This window comes from Haliotis rufescens, unplaced genomic scaffold (assembly GCF_023055435.1).
Source record: "Haliotis rufescens isolate VD_foot unplaced genomic scaffold, xgHalRufe1.0.p SCAF_7, whole genome shotgun sequence".
In the NCBI taxonomy this organism is placed as follows: domain Eukaryota; kingdom Metazoa; phylum Mollusca; class Gastropoda; order Lepetellida; family Haliotidae; genus Haliotis; species Haliotis rufescens.
The window spans coordinates 22,553,400-22,579,897 of NW_025964361.1; the positions used below are offsets into that span (position 1 = coordinate 22,553,400).

A 26,498-nucleotide genomic window follows, 5' to 3' on the forward strand; every position below is an offset into this window, starting at 1 on the left:
GTCAGGTCCAGACTCAATTATTTACATATAGCTAGAACATTGCTGAGAGTTAAACAACAAACAAACAGTCAAGCAAAACTTGTACAATGTATCATGAGATGAAAGGCTATCTCAACCTCAACCTGTGACCTGACCCTGTGTGACTGAACTTCAGTGTCGTGGTCAACGTCAAAGACCTGCATCACTCCGAGCTTTCCTTCCACAGCTGACACAGTGTGTTATGACTGAAATACTGTTAAAAATGGTGTTAAACCCAACTCGCTTACTCACTCACTCTTTTTCGTGTGTTGTTGTTCACTCTATCACTCACTGGTTTGTGTGATCCTGGCTCAAGTACTGCTTGCTGTGATAGGGTTGGAGCTGAGTATGGTGCAACTAGGGCTGGGACGATACACCAAGTGTGCGATCCAATATGTATCACGATACTTGCATCAGCTCGTATCTGTGGTCCGTAAGCCACTTTCTCATAGACAGGATTGTCAAATACTTGGCACACTGACGACTTACAGTTATCAGTTTCAAGTGTGGGGTAATGGATGAAAATGTTTACTTGTTTACTACGAATTTTCACAAATGACAAGTGTTTGATGTACGGGGTAACAGTTATTACAGCAAACATTTAAGGAAAGAATCAAAACATTTTACTTAGTGTGCGATTGTGATCGATACTTGTATCGAGAAGTAAAAAATCGCAATCCACCAATGCATTGGTGTATCATCCGTGTACTACGGGTAACACACCATTTTTATTTCCAGTAGTTAAAAGCTACCTTCCATACTTTCCTGTATGAAGGAATTTTAAAGAAGAGACTACAAAATCATTTTTCAAAAAGCTGTATTGTCAACATTTGTGGTTGCTTGATATGGTTTCATTCAACTTCAGATTTCATCCTTGATGTAACTGAATGTGATCCTGTGTTGCCATGGAAACCCTACATGATTGGAGAGCACTCCTTCCCACACCATGTACTGAAGGTCTGGTCTGGTAACCTTGACATTGGCATGGACTCTGAGAGCCTCACTCTGACGTACAGGACTCTCCAGCAGCTTCAGTCTGGGAGACAGAGTCACATCGACCCCCAGCAGGTAGGAGGTCCTGTCTACTCATACAAAGGTCAAAAATATACAACCACTTCTCTGGGAAGAAATGTTCACTCCTATGCTTAACGTAAGAGATGACCAATGAGGATTACTTGTTACAATTTTAGGTTGGAGGATTGATTCTCAATCAGGAGGGTGCTGTTGAAGAATAAGCTGACTTCAGTCAGGCTCTGTAATCTGGCTACCATAATTGAGGGTCATCATGACCCAGTGACCTGGATCTCATCTAATGGATGCAGTCATCAGTCACAGTGGTGATGAAGTTCACTCACTCCTTCTCCCTGGTCTGACCCTGTTACTGAAGCTGGCAGGGGCATAGATGGGTTCACTCACTCCTTCCCCCTGGTCTGACCCTGTTACTGAAGCTGGCAGGGGCATAGATGGGTTCACTCACTCCTTCCCCCTGGTCTGACCCTGTTACTGAAGCTGGCAGGGGCATAGATGGGTTCACTCACTCCTTCCCCCTGGTCTGACCCTGTTATTGAAGCTGGCAGGGGCATAGATGGGTTCACTCACTCGATCCTTCCCCCTGGTCTGACCCTGTTACTGAAGCTGGCAGGGGCATAGATGGGTTCACTCACTCCTTCCCCCTGGTCTGACCCTGTTATTGAAGCTGGCAGGGGCATAGATGGGTTCACTCACTCCTTCCCCCTGGTCTGAGCCTGTTATTGAAGCTGGCAGGGGCATAGATGGGTTCACTCACTCCTTCCCCCTGGTCTGACCCTGTTACTGAAGCTGGCAGGGGCATAGATGGGTTCACTCACTCCTTCCCCCTGGTCTGACCCTGTTATTGAAGCTGGCAGGGGCATAGATGGGTTCACTCACTCCTTCCCCCTGGTCTGAGCCTGTTATTGAAGCTGGCAGGGGCATAGATGGGTTCACTCACTCCTTCCCCCTGGTCTGAGCCTGTTATTGAAGCTGGCAGGGGCATAGATGGGTTCACTCACTCCTTCCCCCTGGTCTGACCCTGTTACTGAAGCTGGCAGGGGCATAGATGGGTTCACTCACTCCTTCCCCCTGATCTGACCCTGTTATTGAAGCTGGCAGGGGCATAGATGGGTTCACTCACTCCTTCCCCCCTGGTCTGAGTCTGTTATTGAAGCTGGCAGGGGCATAGATGGGTTCACTCACTCCTTCCCCCTGGTCTGAGCCTGTTATTGAAGCTGGCAGGGGCATAGATGGGTTCACTCACTCCTTCCCCCCTGGTCTGACCCTGTTATTGAAGCTGGCAGGGGCATAGATGGGTTCTTTTACACATGCAGGCAACATGGGAAATATTAACTTGGAAATAGTTTAGCCAGGGTGCCCCCACCCCTACGCCAAAGACAATTTGAATTTGGATGATCTTTAACGCTTTTTCCTGCAATTTGGAGACATTCTTTTCTCCTATCTGTGTGTTTCAGTGTATCCAAAAAATTCTGTTGCAATGTGAATCTGAGTATGGAAATAAGTATTACCCAGTGTAGACAGTCAACTGTTTTTCAGCAGAGTGAACATGTGTCTATTCTGTTTCATTTTTGTCACTGTGTGGGACATCTGACTGCTTTTGGTAAGATTATGACAATGTAATGTGGCTGACCCCATTTCACGAAGTATACCAGTACTACTACCATAACTCATATACTGTGACATAGATTTATGATAGCCGTAGCACAAACGTGATGTCTCATAGACTACAGTAGCTTGAATTACTCCTGTTGGTGGACTGATTGATGTCAGTGAAAGGCAATCATTTTTGTGCTTAAAAAAATATTACCTTGAAAGACCATGTGTAGGCAATTTCGGTTTTGCCGAGATGGTAGTCCGCCACTGACTGGCTGTTTTGTTGTGTCATCTGACTCTAGAGAGCCTACATCATAGAAGACTCAGAAAATGTGAAAAGTCAGATTTTCCCATGACTGATGAGATCTGTGTGAGACACAATTTTTTATGAGAAACTTTTACAGACTTCAATACGTTTGTGAGGACCGCACTTGTGGGTTTATCACAATGGCATCAGATCAGTTTCTTCCCTCACGTTCAACAGACACGCTGTGATATAACAGGAATACTGTTCAAAGTGGCGTTTAACCTAACTAACTCACTCACATTCAGCAGACATGCTGTGATATAACAGGAATACTGTTCAAAGTGGCGTTTAACCTTACTCACTCCCTCACGTTCAACAGACACGCTGTGATATAACTGGAATACTGTTCAAAGTGGCGTTTAACCTAACTCACTCCCTCACATTCAGCAGACACGCTGTGATATAACTGGAATACTGTTCAAAGTGGCGTTTAACCTAACTCACTCACTCACGTTCAACAGACACGCTGTGATATAACTGGAATACTGTTCAAAGTGGCGTTTAACCTTACTCACTCCCTCACGTTCAACAGACACGCTGTGATATAACTGGAATACTGTTCAAAGTGGCGTTTAACCTTACTCACTCCCTCACGTTCAACAGACACGCTGTGATATAACTGGAATACTGTTCAAAGTGGCGTTTAACCTAACTCACTCCCTCACATTCAACAGACACGCTGTGATATAACAGGAATACTGTTCAAAGTGGCGTTTAACCTAACTCACTCCCTCACGTTCAGCAGACACGCTGTGATATAACTGGAATACTGTTCAAAGTGGCGTTTAACCTAACTCACTCCCTCACATTCAACAGACACGCTGTGATATAACAGGAATACTGTTCAAAGTGGCGTTTAACCTAACTCACTCCCTCACATTCAGCAGACACGCTGTGATATAACAGGAATACTGTTCAAAGTGGCGTTTAACCTAACTCACTCCCTCACGTTCAGCAGACACGCTGTAATATAACAGGAATACTGTTCAAAGTGGCGTTTAACCTAACTCACTCACTCACATTCAGCAGACACTCTGTGATATAACAGGAATACTGTTCAAAGTGGCGTTTAACCTAACTCACTCACTCACATTCAGCAGACACGCTGTGATATAACAGGAATACTGTTCAAAGTGGCGTTTAACCTAACTCACTCACTCATATTCAGCAGACATGCTGTGATATAACTGGAATACTGTTCAAAGTGGCGGTTAACCTAACTCACTCACTCAGAGACTGTTTCAACATGGAAATGTTTCTCAAATCAGGTAACATTTAGATGGTCGGTTTGTTCAGATTTGACCTTCAAAGTAGATTTGTGTAAATCAAACATGTGATCCTGAGGTTTTCCATTTCTCATCAATGTTTTAGCTGTCAGGATGAAATAGGTGTCAAAAAACTGTACCAACCATCAAAACAAAATAAAGCACAAATGTTTCCAGTTTCCACAACACAAACACCATCAATGACAAAACATAACATCCCACATATGAGATTGGAGGACATAATACAATTTAGCTATTACCAACAACTTCAGACCCCTGAAGATTCAGGTTAGAATTTGTCTTCAGCAACCCGTGATGATCCGGACCCCTACTCCAACACTGACTCATGACAGCGGTAACACTAAGATGGCTTTGTGGAATGGTGCCTCACACAGCTTGTCAACCCGTGATGATCTGGACCCCTACTCCAACACTGACTCATGACAGCGGTAGCACTAAGATGGCTTTGTGGAATGGTGCCTCACACAGCTTGTCAACCCGTGATGATCCGGACCCCTACTCCAACACTGACTCATGACAGCGGTAGCACTAAGATGGCTTTGTGGAATGGTGCCTCACACAGCTTGTCAACCCATGATGATCCGGACCCCTACTCCAACACTGACTCATGACAGCGGTAGCACTAAGATGGCTTTGTGGAATGGTGCCTGACACAGCTTGTCAACCCGTGATGATCCGGACCCCTACTCCAACACTGACTCATGACAGCGGTAGCACTAAGATGGCTTTGTGGAATGGTGCCTCACACAGCTTGTCAACCCGTGATGATCCGGACCCCTACTCCAACACTGACTCATGACAGCGGTAGCACTAAGATGGCTTTGTGGAATGGTGCCTCACACAGCTTGTCAACCCGTGATGATCCGGACCCCTACTCCAACACTGACTCATGACAGCGGTAGCACTAAGATGGCTTTGTGGAAAAGGTGCCTGACACAGCTTGTCAACCCATGATGATCTGGGTTAGAATTGGTCTTCAGCATCCCATATATGTCGTAAGAGGCCACTGTGCATGTTGTAAGAGGCCACTTTTGGGAGTACGTGGTCAGGCTCGCTGACTTGGTTGATGCATGTCATCGAATACCAATTGTGTGGATCGATGTTCATGATGTCTATCACTGGATTGTCTGGTCCAGACTTAATTATATACAGACCGTCATCATATGTCTTGAATATTGCTGAGTGCGGCGTTAAAAAACTAACAACCAAGCAACTTCGTCATTGACTATCCAATCATGATGCTGAAACCTTTACCCTCTTGAAACACAACCACCAATGGTGAAGTAAATCTGTCAAAACAATCTGCAAGTGTGTTGTTTTACCCCTGATGCCAGCTAGACATTCCAGGATATGCCACAATCCTGGAAACTGGCAACATCTCTTCACTTGGCTAAACAAAGGCCAAGCCATACAAAGACCCATCGTTCCAAGTTACAATTACACTGCCTGGGAGAGGAGCGATCAATTCCATCCACGTCAGCACTTTTGACCTGTCCATGTTTGAACATGGTGGCACTACAGGGTTGTAATTGCAGATAACAGACAAGTGTTCCTGCTAGGTTTTCAGCCCCTAGGCAGTAACTGTGACAGTGTCAGGCTTTGATTGAAACTGGTAATTCTTGTTGTCAGTGTATGGAGATTGATGTCTTGCATCTTCATGCTGGTCAGCTTGTTGGGTCAGGGGATCAAGGCTGGTGGCTTCTGTATGAACTGTGTACTCAAACTGAACTTGTTTTTCATTCTAGTAGAACACACTTATGCAAGTATTCACTCACTCACTCACTCACTCAACCACTCACACACACACTCATGCAAGCATTCACTCTCACTCACTCACTCACTCACATACTCACTCAAGCATTCACTCACTCACTCACTCACTCACTCACTCACTGTTACAGATGCATCATCAGAAAGTGCTACATCACACTTTTAAAAGTTATTGCATGGTCAAAGACAAAGAAGCCATGGTTTACATGTTAATTTGTCAACATAACCCTCCCGTATGATTCATTGCAACCCCTTGTTTATCTGACTCTGAATCAGTCAGTTGGCTTTATTCATTCAATATTGTTGGCCATAGGCCCATGATAAATGGCAATACAGGGAGTCAGAGACTCAGGGTGCCAGTTTGTTTCTCATTCACATTGCTTTATATATGTACATCAATAGGTTATTCACAGTGTATTTGTAAGTGAAGGAGATTACAACATTAAACTTGTGTCTGGTGGCATAAGTAAAATATGTTGGTGCTATAAATTTTGCTCTAACATCATATGTTTTACACTTCAAAATAAAATGATCTTCGTCTTCTATATAGTTCTCTTTACAAATAACACAAATTTCATCTCCTCGCTTTAAACTTTGCTGATTCAATTCAAAGGCGATGGGAACTGCATCTAAATTTTAGAATTGAAGTTTGATATATTCAAAAGTAGTCATGATTTTGTGCTATCAGTTAAGGTCCCATGCCAATCCTGATTGAATGATAGTTTCAGTCTTAGAAAACATTTTGACCAAAAAAGCTTGATCCTTTTTGAGCTGACCAAACATAACTTGAACATGATAATAACTGTGTAACTTTGGAGGCAACACACAAGAGAAGAGTGTTTGTTACTTCTGTTGAAAAAAGTCTGTCTCTAATTTCGGACAATCTGAACCCACAACTATCTCTAAACATGCAGATTTGTGGGTGGGATTACAGTTAAGATGATCACGTGTCGCCCCATGCACAACATCAGCAGCAGAACGGACTCAGCACGAGAAAAGACACCAAAGTTGTTACATTTCAAAAATACGTTGCTGGACTCATTAAGTAGACATTCCTGGAGAACTAATGTATGTAAGATCGCTAAGTCCTGCATCTGAACAAGATCTACTCTTCAATATATTTAATTTTAAGGTAGCACAGAATTCTAAAATGTTAATTTGTCAACATAAACCATCTGGGTTAGAATTGGTCTTCAGCGACCCATTCTTGTCATAAAAGGCAACTAACGAAATCGGGTGGTCAGGCTCGCTGACTTTGTTGATGCATGTCATCGTATCCCAATTGTGTGGATTGATTCTCATGATATCAACCTCTGGATTGTCTGGACCAGACTTGCTTATTAACAGACCGCTGTCAGTAGCTGCAATATTGCTGAGTATGGCGTTAAACAACAAACAAAACAAAACATCAAACAAATGTATGACTCATTGCAGGCACTTAAAATTGTTCATCCGTCAATGCTCAGGTTGCCATAGACTTTGTCATTGTAATATTGCTGACAGCAGGATCATGTAACACACACTTGTTGTCCTGTGAGCAAATGTTTCCTCACTTTTTCTTCCAAATAGATATTGTTGATATTTTGTCATGAATCACATGTAATAACAGAAGAGCTATTTCTCAGTGATGACCACAGTCCATGATGAATGCGTTTGTTGATTTGTCCTTTCACGCTGCAAGATTTCACATGCAGTCCTGGCTTTAATGAGTACTTAATCTGAGTCAGGGACCGTCTCTGTGGTCTGGTGGTGGTGTCTCAGTCAGCTAGCACAATAAAATGGGAATTAGTCAGGACTAGCACGCACACGCACGTACATGCACATCACTGTATAAGTTCAATCATCTTGAACGTGACGTTAAACCCAATTTCACCTCACCTCACCACCTAATTTAAATCAGAATGTTGACATGTTGCTTAATGGAAACTGCCTGCAAAAAGTCTTGTATCATTCACATGTTTTGCAGAGATTTGCTAATAAAGTCTGTTAGGGTCACAGGGATATTGCTCTGCACAGCCATGACTTCATTTCTCCACAGACTATCAATACCCATGCAATGTGATTGTTTCAGTTGATGTTCCAAGTGTGTATGGACCTGACATTGTCCTTGCTGGCCGTGCTGCTGGGTGAAACCGCCTCCGCCATCAACCACCTGCTACATGGAGTGTCCACACTGCACACCGTGGGCCAGCTTGACCTCATGGAGGCGGTGTGTCAGCTCATGCTGCCCCTGGGTGAGTCCGCTCATAAATCCTGTCAGAGATTCAACAAACATTTCCAGTCTTTCCATCTCCTAGGCAGCCCAGTATGGGTGGAGCTACTGATTGAATAATCTAATGTCATTGAGTATAATGTCAGGGGAAAGGGCCCGGATGACCATTTGGTCACTTCAGATGGATTATGCTGAAAAGTTTCATGAGGACAAAAGACTCAATGATTATCAAAGTGAATCTTCGGGACAATTATCAGCACCATAGCCTGGTGGTGTAAACATTTCCTGACAGTGACAGAGGATTGATTTCCAACATAGTGATTGAAGGAACATTGCTGTGACACAGCTTAATGTCACACAGACCACACTGACTTGTGCATTACAAGCGCAGCGTGAGATGCTCATCTGTTTCATTTACACATGATGCTACCACTGTTGCAGCCATTGTGTGATGTCATTTCTTTCATGGACTCGATCCTTGTGATAGAAATAATAATTTTTATAATTCTTTAGTATGATGGTGTCCTTCCAAATTTGTCTTTTATGAAAGAAGTAATGATTTGTGAAATACAAATGAGAATTCTGATTTTGTTTGATAGTGTCCTCAGTGATGTGTTTTGGTTTATTCAGGTCCCAAGTACCTCCTGAAGCTGCAGCAGGAAGCCACGGCACTGCGAGTCCTCATCAGCATGGAGGCCCACCTGGAGGTGGAGGGGTCCGGGAAGGCACCCTCACTCAAACGCTACCTCACCGACATCAAGGAGGATGACAGTGTGTCCACCTCGGGGCTCCGCTGTCGGGAGCTAGACTGTCTCCGAGCCTACTACTACCTTGCGATCCTGCATTACCTCAAGAACACCATACTGGAGGATTCCCTCACTCAAGGTCAGACTGCAGAAGCATCTGTAGATGATGACTTCAAGGTCCAGGCGAATGTGGATCTTGAGCAGCTGACTCTTAGAGAGTCGGATAATCCAGTTGAAGGTGAAGGTCAGTCTGCATCAGGTCAAAGTGGCCAGTCTGTTGTTTTATCTCGCAGTCAGGATTCCTCCAAGGTTAAAAGTGAAAGTGAACCAGCAATATCAAGTGATGATCAGGGTCAGTGTATTGTACAAGGTGAAGGTCAATCTGTTTCAGTTGGTCAAGGTCAGACAGATATTCCAACTGATTCCAAAGAGATTTCTGAGGATGTAAGCAAGGCTAATGCCGGCTGTGAGAAGGATGTAAGTGTCTTGGAGGGTGCAAGTGGGACAAATGTTGATGGTGCCCAAGGAGGGCAAAGTGCCTTGGATAAGGATTCCATTCCATCTGAAAGCCATGACCAAAGGGATGTATCCAAAAAGTGCCAAACTGCTGACAGTGTTCAGTTGTTATCAATCACCAAACTGAAACAGATATCCAGAGGCCTGCTCTGGGATATACAGGCCAAAAAGCATTCTCTTACAGAGACCCTTGGCTACATTCATAAAGCCATCTCCAAACACCTTCTGGCAGACAAATCCAAGGACCACCAGTCAAGAGTATTCAAACGAGCTCCTCAACAAGCAGCTGGAGGAGAGAACAATAACAACGGCTTCAGCAGTAGTGGGGATGCCACAGAGAACACAGGTTCAAGTCAGGCAGGTGATGGGGGGAGTGCTCAGGCAGCATCCCCATCATCACCATCAGCATCAGCACACTCCACTGTTCCTAATGGACTCAAGGATGGTCTTGCTGCAGCAGGAACTGTGGCCAGTCTCTGCAACCCTCTTGATCCATCAGACATTGAGTTAGTGTCATTTTCTGGAACTGAAACTTTTGCCAAGTCTCGGAAGGTTCTCTGGGAAGATGAGCCACATAATAGTGAGAGTGTGGACTCCCGACCGAGGAAGGCCAGCTGTGTGTTGAATCCAGCCAAATACATCAATGTGCCGGATGAGTGGTATGGAATGCCAGTAGATGAGAAGTATTTCAGGCCCTATGTTACCATGGCAGTGCTGAAGGAAGAGCAGGAGTATGTGATGCATGAACTGAAGCGGGTTCCAGACAGCTCTGTGGTGAGTAGATGGAGATGGACTTCTCATATTTTCTGTTTGGGGAGCTGAGTAGTTTCAAGTAGTTTCTTGTAACAGGCAACAAAATGGGAATTGGCAGGGCACACTGGATGTCCAGTAGGAATAGAACTATGTAGATGACCATCAGGAGTGGTCAAGTGTATCTTGGAAGAGGTATTTCACTAACGTGATGCTTTCTTGGAAAGCAGCATAAAACTGGTTGAAAAATCTGATACAAGGTCTGCTTTCAAGGATTATGTATGATCAGAGTTCGGTTTGATGGTTGGAAAATATATTCTGAAGTATGGCATTTACCAGCATGGTCCAGACCCGAGAAGATCCGAGATAGAATAGGTCCTTAGCAACCCATTCTTGCCATAAAAGGCGACTATGCTTGTCGTAAAAGGCGACTAACGGGATCGGGTGGTCAGGCTCGCTGACTTGGTTGATGCATGTCATTGTATCCCAATTGCGTGGATCGATGCTCATGATGTCAATCACTGGATTGCCTTGTCCAGACTCGATTATTTACAGACCGCCATCATATAGCTGAAATATTGCTGAGTGCGGGGTTAAACAACAAACCAGCCAACCAGCATGGTCCAAGAATGTAGCAGTGTCAAGACTGGGGTAATATTTGGGCAGTAATATCACGATAGTGTGTGTTTAGCATTAAATTGACTATACCAGCATTCGATTAAAAATGCTTTTTTAAATCAGAGTATGTTTTAAACACATACCAGTTGGCTTTTAGAAACAAATGCATATTTGATTTTGCATATTCAATACTTTCAGACTTCTCTGTGTCATGATGTACTTTCTACTTTGACGTCATCACTCTCTATTTCAGGTTTCTTTTCCCAACCCATTTGACAGCGTGAAGGTGTTGTTGGATGTCTGTCGTCTTTGTCCACACCTGGACGGAGACTCAAAGAATGCATATAACAACCTGCTTGTCCTCTGGGCTCTACACTTTGCCGTCACATCACATCAGCGTAGGGAGCTCAGCAAGCTCATCAAGTGTTCACCAGAAAAAGAGAGTCAAGTCTAAGTTCAAGTTAAGATAGCGTACGCCTTTCAACATCAAACAGTGCTTTGTAGCATTCTAGCAAAATATCTTGTATGTAGTATTTGGAGTATCATATGTCAACATTGATCACTGTATTCAAAGTGGGTGTATCTGGAGACCTTACATTAATCCAAACTTGCAAACAAATCTGAGACTCAATCCCAATATTGTTGTGATACCTTACATGTAAATGTGAGCTGTTCTTCAACAAGAAGAAGCAGTGACTGTAGACTGTCCTGCTGTTAGGGCCAGACTGGATACAGAAGTGCAGTCAGATAACCACAGTGGTAGGTAGTTGTAGGCGTACCTGTACTCACTAACTGGTATACCCCAGATCTGTTCCTGTTTCTCCTCAACTATCCCATGTAACCTGTCTCCATTCTATTACCCTGGACCCATTCTCCACCGTAGCTTCAGAAGTGACGTCATCATATCAGTTCCCTCATCACTGACTTACCCCAGAATTTCTCTCTTCACTGAGCCGGAAGTCAGCAACAAATCAACATGCTCTTTCTGAATGCTGAAATATACATCTACATTCACAATTGTGACCTCGTACGAGCGAACCCTTAGTACATTTGACTCAATCAGAAGACTGTTTTAAATGAAGACTTCAAACCTAATTCAGAATGAAGCTATGGTGGCAGATTGATCCAGGGTATTTTTCATTACAGAATGAAAATACAGGAGGATGGGTCCTGTTCTAAGAATATGCTTTTCATTTATGGTAGGCCAAAACGTTTTGTTTTTTGAAAATCGTCTGCTTTGAAATCCATAAATAAACAGCAAACCCTGACATTGTGCATGCTGCGTGGAGTTATGTGGTACGTGCTGTGTATCACCAGACATGGTACAATCTACTCTGACCAGTCTCATGGTGTCAAGTATTGTTGTGTACCAGTCTACAGAAGACATACACATGATAATGTGGGAAAAAGTCTTTTTCAGCATTTCCCCTTGTCAGTTGCTAAAGTATGTTACCCAAGTAGCCATCGTCAGCCTCACTTTGCTTTTTACATCCACCTGCTTTATCTTCAGCCTTGTAGTTGAATGTAATATTCCAGCTGTATCACGACAGCCTGTAAAAATTGTCTAGAAACAGGGTGGTTTGTTTGTTGTTTAACCCACACAGTCAATATTCCAGCTATATGACGTCAGTCTCTAAATGATCGAGTCTGAACCTAACAATCCAGTAACTCGACATCATGAGCATCGATCCACGCAGTTGACCTGCATCATCCAAGTCAGCAAGCCTGGCCAACCGATCCTGTCAGTCGCCTCTTACGACAAGCAAAGTCGCCTTTTAGGGCATGCTTGGGTTGCTGAAGACCTATTCTAACCCGGATCTTCACAGGTTGAGACCAGGCAAACCAGTGATTGACAGCATGAGCAACAATCAATGCCATCAGGGCATGATGACATGTTATCGGCCAAGTCATCAAACCCAGCCAACTTGTCCTCTGAAGTCTGCTCGTACAACAAGCGATACTGGGGAACTAGCTAATCTTAGCCAGAATCCCCACAAGGCTGTGACAGCAAAGGGGGGTAACTCTCAATATGTCAACAGTCAGTTTACCTTGGAATGGGAGTCATTCTATTGTGTTCTTGTTGCTATTGACTAAACTTCACTTTTGTTCTTCTTTTTGCCTTACTGTATCAGATTTCATCACGCTAAACAATTCAACCCATCCTAAAGTAGGGTTTGTTTTGTTGGGTTTTTTTGTGGGTTTTTTTGTGGGTTTTTTTTTTATTTCTTTGAAAAACATTAATTTGCAGAATGATAGTAAAAAACAGCTTTCAAATTCAGATAATGACTGTTTTATCTATTGTGAAGTGGAACAAATGTGTGCTATTTACATACAATACAGACAATACTAGGATAGTAATAAGAGCTATGGTGCAACTCAAAGAAAACCAATGAAAGTTTCTGGTCTTGGTCTGCCGATTATAGACTGATCAACCATCAGGATACCGGGAACACGCACATATTATGGAGAGGCCTCAACGATGGCAGGCATACAAATGATTCCCATCCTGCCTTAGTAAAGAATGACATACCGGGTCCATTACCATAGTGAACCCCTATCCTGCAATACTTCATAGGCCAATGTTGATGTATGGCAGAAATACAAGTAGTTCTGATAAGGACATGTTTCTGGTTTATCTGACAAAGAAACGTCTACCATAAATGGCATTGTTGATTTGATTGTTATTTGTGTTTTTTTCTGTTATAATGGCATAATCTTCAGGTGTGCTTCCCTTTTGTCTCTTAGTCTGGCTGCCCATGTGTAGATTCAGACCTGATGATTTGGGACAATCACGCAGCAGTTGCATGTTTGATCTCTTCACATCTCATTGCCTCTCTCTGTTGATAATGACCTGTATTATTTCTGACATATTTCGAAGACAGTCCCAAGATCGGCTGGTCTTTAACTCTTGATATTCTCACCTAGATTATGATAGTTGGTTTCTAAGCACCTTACCCATGATCGTAGTTTTCATGAAAATTTACACATCTGTGATCTGCATCACTCTGGGCTGCCGTCTTACACTCAGATGCCTTAGTCGAACTGTAAAGATTAAAGACCAACTGATTCACTTATCTTCAGTAAAAAGTCTTTAGGATTTCACCATGTCAGTGGTATTCACACAAACCTGTACTGGATCCAGTATAGTTACCTCAGTTGGACTAAATTTTCATGAATTTAGGTACAATTGGCATCTATAAAACATATTTAACAAAGTACATGCTGGAAGTTTTTTAAGAAACATTGATTTGTTACAAATTGTTTTGTCATTTAGACTATTTGTCAAAATTAGAATAAAAGATTTCAAAACTCACAATCTACATAAAGTCAATCAGTCACAAAGCACAGTACAGTTTCTACACATCACAGAATTTGCAGTTTCTCCAGTGATGGGGCAGTTGGTTTGCAGTACGATCTTAATGGAGTCAGTCTTGTGTTCTGAGGTTCAGGGTTGGGTCACTCAGGCTGTTGGCTTACAGCTTCAGGATTATTCTAGCCTTGCACAGTCGGGTAATGAAAGCTGTAGTGTGGCATCCTGGCTTTGTGAAAGTTGTAGTGTTGTAGTTTTTAGTGTGGCATCCAAGGTTTGTGAAAGCGTAGTGCTGGATCCAAGGTTTGTGAAAGCTGTAGTGCTGCATCCAAGGTTTATGAAAGTTGTTGTGTTGTTTCCAAGGTTTATGAAGCTGCAGTGCTGCATCCAAGGTTTATGAAAGCTGCAGTGTTGCTTCCAAGGTTTATGAAAGCTGTTGTGTTGTTTCCAAGGTTTATGAAGCTGCAGTGCTGCATCCAAGGTTTATGAAAGCTGTAGTGTTGCATCCAAGGTTTATGAAGCTGTAGTGTTGCATCCAAGGTTTATGAAAGCTGCAGTGTTGCTTCCAAGGTTTATGAAAGCTGCAGTGTTGCTTCCAAGGTGTATGAAAGCTGTAGTACTGCATACTAGTATAATGAAAGATGTAATGTTGTGGCCTAGATTTATGAAGACTGAAGTACAACAATAAATTACAGAACCATTACACTAATAGAATGCCCTATAATGAAGTAAGTTAGACAGATTTAGTTAACAGTGGCAATTGAAGATTTCTTTATATTCATTGAAACAAAGGAGAGGTAACACTCTTCCAAGAGACCGACTGGAATCAGTTGGTGTGAAATGCCCCTTTTGTTAGTCAAGGGAGACAACTCTTATAGCCATGTGGGCTGTACAGTGACAGTTGGACAGGCTAACAACTGTGCACAATACATGTAACAGATTCACCAGAGGTACTGGATGGACTGAGGATGTTATTAAACACTGTGCTATTTGTGAGATATGTTACTCTACAGAAGAAAAAATATTAGTGTCAGGTGATTTTGTCTATTTTTGTGTGAAAGAAGTCATGCTGGCTGATTTTCTGTTTGTATTCAAAATGTGTTTTGGATTTTTTCAACTGTTTTGTTGATTTGTGCATCAAAGTGCTAGGCCAGTTGTGATACTTTTTGTGGAGTTTAGCTTTTCCGTTTCCAATGTAGTGTTTCATGCATTGTCCTTGATGTCACCCGTGGTTGACCTTGACATTATCAATGTGAGCTTGTGTCTTTAGCCCTGTCTGTCCACCATCTGCCAGCACTGACTTTAACATTTGTTCTCCCCAAACCACTGAGCATGTCAATATCGTATTTACACATGTGGAACATGAAAATTTCAGTAGCAGTCATGACAGGTCATAATTATTACAGAAGTATCTGTGACAATTGGAAACACTCTTTGAAAGTTTCCTTTCTTTAATATCCAACCAACAGAGCCATAGTTTTCAGTTTTTCAGAAATATTGTTTATTGCATTTGAAAATATTGCAAAATGGACTTTAGAGCATTGTCATTCAAGTGTTGAAGTACTCAATGAAGGTGAGATTCTGTACCTTGGGTACGCTGGTTTTGTTAGCTATTTTTGAAAAAAATAAATTCTTTGTGAGGAAAAAATATACTGTGACTTCCAAGAATTGTATGAATGTTGCTTTGATGAAGACAAAGATGGAGGAAGTGTAATGGCATTTCCTTTTGCTGAAGTTGACAGGGAACAAGTATATTAAAACCACATTACTTTTCTCCAATGAACTTATTCTGTATCTACCAAAGAACTTGATCATGTCATTGTCACCGATGTATTTTATCAGTATTGTTTCATGTGTAGATTTAATGGAGTCACATGATAATCCCAGCTCATGACTTGGATGAAACGGAACCAATGTTTGAGGACTAGGCTTGACAGAAATACATGGTTATTTCATTGAAGGAATGTGCATTCACCAGTTGACTTTTTCACCCAGCTAGGACTGTATGTAAACTTTGCCTCAAAGTGTTTTGAAAAGATCAAAGCATTGCCTTCTGTTTTCTGCTTCTGTGTGCTGCTCATGTTGACAGTGCAATGCCAATGAACAGAAGATGGGTAAAGTATTTCTGTGTCACTATTGTTTGACAAAGTAAAAATACAAGATTTATGATTGTTAAATTTGTGAATAAAGAAAATTACTGATAATGTCATTTTTGTGTATTTATTAGAAAACTGCCCTCTTCAGAAATGTGTACAAACGTGAGTGAATGTTCTCAACCCTGCAGCAATATCCCAGCATCTAGAAATAAATCGTGTGTGTGCCAGACAAACCACTGGTTGATATTATATGCAACGTATCGTGCCATTGAGGCAAAAGTATACAGTCCCACCAAATCAAGGTGCTTCTTATCCCAAATATACATATAGGCTGAGGGGGACTCATTCTAACGTGGCCCCAGGGAGTTTGTTTGTACATGAAGTTAACAGTATTCTTGGTTGGTTGGTTTCTTATTTCATGCAGCACTCCGCAATTTTGCAGCTATATGACGTCAGTCTGTAAATAATTGACCATGGTATACAATGACATGCATGAACCCAGTCAGGGAGCCTGTTCACCCGATCAGGATCATGTTAGCCGCCTCTAACAACAAGCAAAGTCACCTCTTACAGCAAACATGGAGTGCTGAAGACCTCATCCTGGGTCTTCATGGGTCGTATTCTTGGTTGTCATAAGACATGACTAGTAGTGTGCATTGGTTGTTCTGGGGCCTGGGAAACTAATAATAATAATATTAATGCATATTCATATTGTTCTTCATCCATGCCATAAGACCCTGATACAAATATATATCAAATACAGCCCATGCAAGTCTATAATGTTTGGCAAGTCTAGATCACTGCAGTATCAGGAAGAGAGTCACTGGGCTCCTTTTTATTATATTTTTATTAAGATAACTGAACAACTGTTTTTTTATGTAGGATATGTTCATTTCAGAGACTAGATGTTAGTCTAGGTCCTGATGCTACCCAGTTATGACCCCTATCAGGGCTTCAATCAACAATTTCCATTGGGAGTATACAACTCAATGCCTGTTAGGCACCAGAAGGTTTGCATCCAGATGGCCATCTCATCCTCCCAGGGGGTGAACAGGCACATTTCAAACAGAGCCACTTGCCCAGGCAACACACTCCGCCTATAAGCTTCTCCCTCACCAGCATTTTCTAACTTAACCACATGATCCTCAATGGTTGGCCCTTAAAAAGGTAGTGGGAACTTATTCTGACTAACTGATTCTGGAATCAAATGAAGGGAGATGCAACTTGTGAATATTTTACAGCTGACACTACACGTAGACTTGATATAAACAGAGTGTGTTCCTAAACCACCACTACATTTCATTACATTGATAAAGATTAACAACTCTGAAGACCCATGTTGAGTATTGGTCTTCAGCAACCCATGCATGGCGTTAAAGCTATGCTTGTCGTAAGAGGTGACTAACGTGATCGGGTGGTCAGACTTGGTTGATGCATGTCATCGATCCCGATTGCGTGGATCATGATATCGATCACTGGATTGTCTTGTCCAGACTTGATTATTTACAGACTGCTGTCATATAGCTGGAATATTGCTGAGTGCGTTGTTAAACAACAAACAAACAAGCAGCCAGAAACATACTGCATTTCTCTGACCAGGATGAAGTCAAGATTGTGTCCTGAACTGTGTGTTTGGTCAAGTCGGACAGCAGTAGGTCACGGATTGGTGATCTCTGATGCAGCAGTTCTTGTTCTTCTCACCTTTCTGCACTTGGATATGTTCCCATTCGTAATTATTTGGACCGCCCCCATGGTCTAGTAGTAGAGGGTCTGCCGGAGAGTGGAAGGTCGGGGGTCCGATCCGGGCGCGTCATACCAAAAGAAATAAAAGATGGTACTTGTTACCCTTCCTGGCGTCCGACATTAAGGGGGCTTAAACAAGGACTGGTCGGCTCAGAGTAGCATACTGTGTCTGAGTGGGGTATTCATCTTAAACTGCGACTTGATATCTCAGTTAGCTAGCAGCATAAAATTGGCACACACACACGCACACGCACACACACACACACGTCGCTATATACTCGTAACTCCTGGTAAGAATACGTCCACAGCAAGTCATGATGGTCGTAAGAGGCGACCAAATAGATCGGTGCCAGGTTGATAAGTGACATGGTACCCTGATTTCGTGGATCGATGCTCATGATATTGATCACTGGATTATCTTGTCCAGACTTGATTTTTTACAGACCGCCATCATATTGCAGCGTTACATGTCTCGTCCATTCTGAACAAACACAATCTGGTAAGATGTAATCTCATGTTACAACTACAAAAGCTGCAAGCCTCTATCGTCTTGCTAAATAAAGTGTAAGTGTTCATTTACTAAATAAACATATCTCAATTTAAGAACATCACGCCACTGTATCGTTGAACTGAACACAAGATGTTTGTGGTTAGACATTGCCTGCACACACCGAGGAAATGCTCCCCATCCATCGAGTTTATCCCAAGATGATAGGAACACCCAAGTGACCCATTGCCATTATCATCATGGCTATGATATTCAAGCACTGACATGGATCAGATCTTAAATACAATAGTCCACATGAACGTACACAGCCATTGATCCATTACGGCTGTATTCAGCTGCTACAGGTGTCTCAACATTATGCAGTGTAATGTATTGCGTCCTGAACGTTTCACACAAAGCAGACAGCAGGATTGCATCGACGAACAGACCAGTAATTTGTCCAGGAAGGGCGTGAGGGAGTCTCAGGATGCAGTTAGGCATTCAAGTGGTTTCAGTAATGACGTGAATGACACTTAAATTAAGCATTTTATCTACCACCTGCAGTTATGGGTCGTTCGCACAGTATTAGAGACCATGGCCCCCACAGGTGGTGTTGTACAAGGGTATCAAGCTGGCACCCTGTCGTATAACTGAAACACTGTTCACAGCGTCGTTAAGCCAAACTCACACCCGCCCGCACACATCTTTGTAACGTATATTTTATTACATATGAACCATTCGGCATGAAAGGTGTAATTTGTGAAACTTGAGTGAGCGGTTAACCGTGATCACTACAGAGAGTTGAGTGAGTGAGTGAATGTTGTTTTAAAGGCGAACAATAAATAATGGGCCAGGCAAACCAGTGATAGATATCAGAGAGCTGCGACCTAGGCTGTCTGGCTTGGGAAACACGATGTCACACTGTTAAGAAGCATGAGCGGTAACAATCGTGTACGAGTTACACCCATATGTATGCCATTGTAAAAGGCGGGCGTTTAAATTCCTATTTAAAGTGCGTGAATACTAACCCATTTAAGAAAAGAAAAAAACTGTTCTAAAATCGGACGGTGTTGTATAGTTTTGAATAAAAGCGGACAAGACTGGGAGTTAAATGCAACTGTGTCCACATTAGTATGCGCATAAACCCTCTACCGACGTCACCTGACCTTCACAGTGACCTTGTGAACAGTACCGTTGTAAAGCAATATCAATAGCATGACGTCACACAAGAACGCGACGTAGTTCAGGTCATAGCGGCTCAAACTACCTACTGTGTTCGATATAAACATTCAAAATTGTGTTCAGAAGATTGGATATGTTTGATTTCAAGACACAACGCCAGGTGTCGGTGTTTTGTTGCAGATGGAAGGGAGCGTTTATATTCTGAAACGTTCATATGTCGAAATGTTATGAATGACGATGACCAATGTTGTTGAACATAGATCATACATATACGTGGCACGATAGAGGCGCAGCGTTCATTGTGCACCAACATGGTGCAAGAAAGTCCCGCCATGGTGAGATATTGTAACAGAACGGAACCTGTTTTTAAGTTGGTTCCAGAAACAATCAAAAATCAAATATGGCCACCAAATACACGTCTCTTCTCCAAGATGACAATGGTGATGCTGTTACTGTCACCGTTACTTGCGATGCCGACGGTGGCGGAGACGCAGTACAAGGTATATTTCAACATATCCTACAGACGGGAGACAACGAATGACACTCTGTCGTATGAAAGCAGCAAGGGAAGATTTGCAGCCGGAGTCAAGTTGACCAGGTTGGAACCTGTGATAGGTAGAGTCGTCCACGTTAAAACTGTTACAGGCAAAACACATGGCTGTGACGATTATAGTATGACAGTTCCTCCGGTTAGTTGGATAGCTTTGATTACCCATGGGGAGTGCCCCATGTTAGAGAAGATGGCCAAAGCTGTGAAATATAATGCCTCCGCTGTCGTTGTCTATGGCAATGGATCTACGGGGAAGGTGACGTATGCTGTGAAACATGACGGTTGGTAATTTTGTTCGTCTGGTTTGTATACCGTAACACTTTGGACTCCTAGTGTATAAACATATCATTTTGCAAGCACCAACATTCAGCTTCTAAATAACAAATGACTAATTTTATTATCAATAGCATCAATTATTCCATTATGCGACTAGTTAAATATAAAAAATAATGTGTTTCCGAAAATGCTGGAAATCATGTTTCTCATTATGGTTTACCAAAGTATAAATCCTTTAATAAATTTGTTGGATGTACTGAAAAATACCACCCCACCCCCCTAACGAAAAGTAAAAGGTTGGTGTCTAAATAGTATACGCTGTGTGGAGTTTTCGGGTGAGATTAAGTCTTCAGGACCTCGTTTTGATTCGTCGTGAGAGTGGGCTAGAATGAGGATCAGATGGTAATGTGTGTCACCGTGGCACATTGCTCGTATCAATGCTCATGCTTTCAGTCACTGGGTTGTTTGGTTCAGACTTGTGTTACACACACAGCTACAATAGTGCTAACTACAGCGTTAAGGACTTGCTGTAAGTAGTACAGGCGTGTATTAGAAGCATAATAGGTTCATGATATCCTTATGTTTACGAATCTCATCCCGTGAGGATTTCTCGTGGATCCATGTCTGTCGTAAAGCCGAGCAAAATGATGATCGGGTGGTGACAATGTGTGACCTGGCGATTCTGTGTCACTGTGACCCGGCGGCATCATGCGTTGTTCGTGCTTTCAACCAAGGGTTTGCCTAACTTCCTAATGTTAATGCCGCTGGAATATTGCTGACTTGCGCAAACGATATTCATTTATTAGTTTAAACAATTAGTACTGAAGTGAGTTACTTTGGTTAAACGCCGGATTGAACATTATTCCAGTTATATGACGGCGTGTCAGCTTTATATGGCAGTAAATGACGAGGCGATGCAGATCTTAAAAGTTTTGTTCAGTTGGGTCAAACCCATGAGCACGGGTAGGGTGCTGACAAACCGAGAAAACAATTTTTGGATTCGATCACAGATTATAAGTTTCTGACACGCCTAAGGGACGCAACTCTCGAAAGCGAATTGCGGCATCTTAGACGTCTGCCCCAGATAAAACAATTAACGAAAAAATATCCCGGAGAAACTGATGTATGATAATTGGTGTTACAGCTGAAGGGGTGGCAGCTATATCTGTTCCTGACAGCGACGGTGCTTACATCGCGGACCTGGTGGACAGGGGGATCACCGTCATGATGTACATCGCTGTGAACCAAACACAAACAAACGATGACTCCAACCATTATACTGTCAGTTATAACAATTATCACATCAACAAGACACACGTGTCCATTTCCTTCGCTGTGATCATCGTCCTGGCTATTATAGGTGCCGTGTGTGTGTTCAAGAAGAAGGTTCACCATCCACCACAAGTATACTTTGAGAGGACTGCCGATTGGGAGGCGATACCTCAGCGAGAACGCCAGCGAATTATGAATTAGAAGTACAAAATGTGCATCTTTATCAGTGACCTCTATGTTTTTTTCTTATCAGAAATGTATTTAATATGGTTTGTTTGATGTTACATTAAACACTACTCCATTGATTTGAGTGTGAGTGAGTGAGTGAGTTGGGTTTAACGCCGCTTTTAACAGGTATTCCAGTCATATCGCGGCGTGTCAGCAGTGATGCAGGTTTCAGACGTTTACCACTTCGGTGAAACCCACGAGCACGGGCATGGTGCTGACAAACCTAGAAACATAATCGGGGCGAACCGGGATTCGAACCCACAATCATAGGTTTCTGGCGTGCCCAAGGGACGCAACTCTGCACAGCGAATCGCGGCGCCTTAGATGACTGGGCCACCCATGACCCCTCATTGATTTGAGGGTGCCACCAGTCGTGACGTTATGCTTTGTATAAAATGTCCGAACAGCGACATGTTTCGCCTTACCTAGAGTCTTACGAATGTGTTACGAGCTGCAATGAAGCTTTGTACAGACTGATTGCAATTTTAAGTTGGTTGTCATGTTCATAACCTTTTTTTAACCGGGTTGTTGGAATAAAAAGCCTTTATATTTATGAACTGACCTTTAAATTAGTTCGACATTTTACCATGGCGCTCCAGACTTATTTATATGGTGATCAGTAACCCTGTCATCAGGCGTCAAGTCTACTTGACACAGATAAGGGGATTAGTTGGTCACAATGGTCACCAGGCGTGGGTAGTTCTTTGATGGATGACATATAGTAGGTCAATTCTTACTTGTGACTGATATTATGATATAAACCTTTTGTCTGACTATGATAATCTGGTCTCTGGAATAAATATAAGAGCACAACAGTCCGTACTGACTTGGAACTTTGTTGCTATGGTTCAAATACTGAACAAATTTAATCTCTCGTGCACAGACCCCGCGGGTGTCTCAGCCTGATTGCTTCAAGCCTTCGTATAATCTCTGCTACGTTTCTTCTTCTGAGATTTGAGCCTTGAGATTTGATTTTGCCTCAATTCACTTTGGGCAACATTGTGGCAAAATCAGGATGGCACGAACATCGTCACTGTAGGATTTACTTTCACACGGCGTGAAATAAATGAAATAATGTTCAAAGCGGCGTGACACTGATCTCACTCTCACGTTATAATAACAGCGAGTGAGTTAGTGAGTGAGTTTGGTTTAACGCCGCTTTTAACAGTATTCCAGTTATATCACGGCGTGTCAGCTAAATGTGGGAAGAAATCCCGAAGTGATGCAAGTCTCAGACGTTTACTATTCGGTGAAACCCACGAGCACGGGTATGGTGCTGACAAACCTAGAAACATAATCGGGGCGAACCGGGATTCGAACCCACAATCATAGGTTTCTGGCGTGCCCAAGGGACGCAACTCTGCACAGCGAATCGCGGTGCCTTAGATGACTGGGCGTTATAATTAGAGAAAAAGCTACTCGCGACTCGGAATTCCGCCAGGGCTCAACATCACTTCACGCGGGACAGTTGATCCACAATTCCAAGTTTCGAGAAGGTTATGCTTTATAATTTTTACATTGCCCATGGTCTTTTTTTGAGAAAATGTTGAAAAATGTTAAATTCCTGCTCTCAAGTTGAGACTTGGAATGAAGTCACATAAATCGTTTGAGGCGTTCCAGAAAATGGATAGCCCATCTTCAATATTTATGCGTTCAAAAGACCTTACGTTGCTATGGGCATCTACGCTAAGAATAAACTAGCGTATCAGCATGAAGAACTATAACGCTCGGGGTGAATGACTAAATTCCCTTTACTGGCTATACACATATTACAAATGACTCTGTGGCACTTGATGGGCTAACCAAGCAATAATTCTTTCATTTTATGATTCCACAAACTTTATAAAGAATTAGGCTACGCCCACTAACGGAGTTCTGTTTACTGACTGGCTGACAACCACATGAACGGGGCTTGTGTTACCGTATTCCGCAAAGTTTGTACAACGGTTTTTACGTTACACCTACGACAACGAAAAAAATATTGAAGTCAATTCTTAAATATCGGCGACCCTATGTGTAATATAAGGAGTACTGTCAATGACTAAAGTGGTCTTTGTTGAAGAATTCTTATCAGCCCAATGATTTTATGTTCTTATTACCGCCGTAAACACACTTAATCTGTCAACTTGAGCTCCGATATACATGTGATATACATTCCTTCATATGCTTCTAAGATATTCCGTAGTGGATATTAATCAAATGTCTAGTCGGGGGCTGGTCTGGTAATCCCTGATGTCACACGCCAAGATCTGGTCGTGTCGTATCTTGGCGAGTCACTAATCGCCGATGCAAGCTTCTCGCCGGTACCTACCTGTATGTTCACTGTGAGTATTATCAGTAGGTTTGGTTGTGACACGAGTTTAAGGTCAATGAGCGCGTTATGTAGCTCAGTGGTTAAAGTGTTTGCTCGCGAAACCGTTCTTGGTGTCTCCTGTCGTGAAAGTAGTGCATGGGTGTTGAAAGCTGTCAACCTTTGTTCGATCCATCACTACGGGATAATGGACACAGCGCTGAATGACTAACGCCATTTCTTCAAGAAATGACTACTTTACCATAATTCAAAGTATGCCGAATTCCATCACTCTTATATTATCAATACATTCAATCATAACACGCATCGTGATACATCGTTTCAACCCAAACAAAAAAATAAAATTATTTTTAGCAAATGTGCGCAATATACTTCTCACTTTAAAAGTTGTATGATAGTTTTCGAAAGTGTTGTGTAGTACCGACGCCTGCCTCACATCCCTGCACATCACATCACCCTCCACTGAGTACATACACGTAGGTGGCCAGGAGTTCTGCTGTGGCGCTGTGTTGTGCAGTACCGACGTCTGCCTCACATCCCTGCACATCACATCACCCTCTACTGAGTACATACATGTAGGTGGCCAAGAGTTCTGCTGTGGCGCTGTGTTGTGCAGTACCGACGTCTGCCTCACATCCCTGCACATCACATCACCCTCTACTGAGTACATACATGTAGGTGGCCAAGAGTTCTGCTGTGGCGCTGTGTTGTGCAGTACCGACGTCTGCCTCACATCCCTGCACATCACATCACCCTCTACTGAGTACATACACGTAGGTGGCCAAGAGTTCTGCTGTGGCGCTGTGTTGTGCAGTACCGACGTCTGCCTCACATCCCTGCACATCACATCACCCTCTACTGAGTACATACATGTAGGTGGCCAAGAGTTCTGCTGTGGCGCTGTGTTGTGCAGTACCGACGTCTGCCTCACATCCCTGCACATCACATCACCCTCTACTGAGTACATACATGTAGGTGGCCAAGAGTTCTGCTGTGGCGCTGTGTTGTGCAGTACCGACGTCTGCCTCACATCCCTGCACATCACATCACCCTCTACTGAGTACATACATGTAGGTGGCCAAGAGTTCTGCTGTGGCGCTGTGTTGTGCAGTACCGACGTCTGCCTCACATCCCTGTACATCACATCACCCTCTACTGGGTACATACATGTAGGTGGCCAAGAGTTCTGCTGTGGCGCTGTGTTGTGTGGTACCGACGTCTGCCTCACATCCCTGCACATCACATCACCCTCTACTGAGTACATACATGTAGGTGGCCAGGAGTTCTGCTGTGGCGCTGTGTTGTGTAGTACCGACGCCTGCCTCACATCCCTGCACATCACATCACCCTCTACTGAGTACATACATGTAGGTGGCCAGGAGTTCTGCTGTGGCGCTGTGTTGTGGTACTGGCTCCTACTACCATCTGTTTCAGATGGTCCTCCCCACACAAGTATTATACCCGTATCAAATACACCACTATCGATAAACCGTTTCTGGTTTGCGTCATCTTTACCCACCATCAAACATGAGTGTAAACTTTCATTTGCCAGACAGATAAGTTAGAAGTTATGATAGTGACATCCAACAAAATTTGAGTTGAAAATGTTGACAGCATGACCATCCAATGTTGGCGACTTGGCCCGTCCGTCAGACCATAATCTACAGGTATCTCTCTGGTGCATCGGGGACCTGGGGTTATGTCTCACTACGGGTATTAAGTACAAGGGATTATACCCGTATATATATCAGCATACCCGTTACTAATTCTTTAACAAACATGGCAGATAGATCCGGCTTTCTACACCAGATGTTGATGTATAATATGTACAATCCGTGCTTTCTCGAATCTTATGCATTTACAAAGTTCAAGCCGATTGTACACTCGAAACTTTAACGCTCTGACATTATCGATTAAGGATCAATGTCTTTGGATGACAATGACTCTCACTGTAGGATTGTGTACACCACGGAAATAATCTGTTTCACAAACAAGTCTCCAGGTGAAATCGTGTGTACGTTTTGCTCATTCGTAACAAAAATGTGAATAGGTACTTTCAAAACTGGGCCACTGCGAATTAAAAATGATTGATGGTGGAGATTTTTGATTGATTGAATGACAATCTCTGCATGACGTTAAATTAACATATATAGATAAATTAGACAAATACCACCTGTTTCAATAAACAGATTATC

General features: G+C 42.8%; 2 protein-coding genes across 3 annotated transcripts in view; both read left to right on the top strand.

Annotated features, from left to right (window-relative positions):
- Window positions 1-16,362, top strand: part of LOC124139846 (gem-associated protein 5-like) — a 212,996-nt gene extending 196,634 nt beyond the window's left edge. The window contains exons 24-28 of one of the 2 annotated variants that reach the window (XR_007219116.1): window positions 884-1,086; window positions 8,078-8,240; window positions 8,849-10,254; window positions 11,102-14,580; window positions 14,640-16,362. Coding sequence is in view for 1 of the 2 variants with exons in the window: in XM_048388307.1 (XP_048244264.1) it covers window positions 884-1,086; window positions 8,078-8,240; window positions 8,849-10,254; window positions 11,102-11,302 (1,973 nt within the window). In the remaining variant the exon portion in view is untranslated. Of the gene's footprint in view, window positions 1-883; window positions 1,087-8,077; window positions 8,241-8,848; window positions 10,255-11,101 lie in introns of both variants that reach the window. The other variant, XM_048388307.1, reaches the window with a different exon arrangement.
- A 3,209-nt stretch (window positions 16,363-19,571) lies between these two features.
- LOC124139856 (RING finger protein 150-like) lies at window positions 19,572-22,810 on the top strand. The gene is made up of 2 exons (XM_046507237.2): window positions 19,572-20,497; window positions 21,637-22,810. Exons 1-2 carry the CDS (start codon window positions 19,978-19,980, stop codon window positions 21,963-21,965), a joined length of 849 nt encoding a protein of 282 aa, XP_046363193.2. The 5' UTR covers window positions 19,572-19,977; the 3' UTR covers window positions 21,966-22,810.
- The last annotated feature ends 3,688 nt before the right edge of the window (window positions 22,811-26,498 follow it).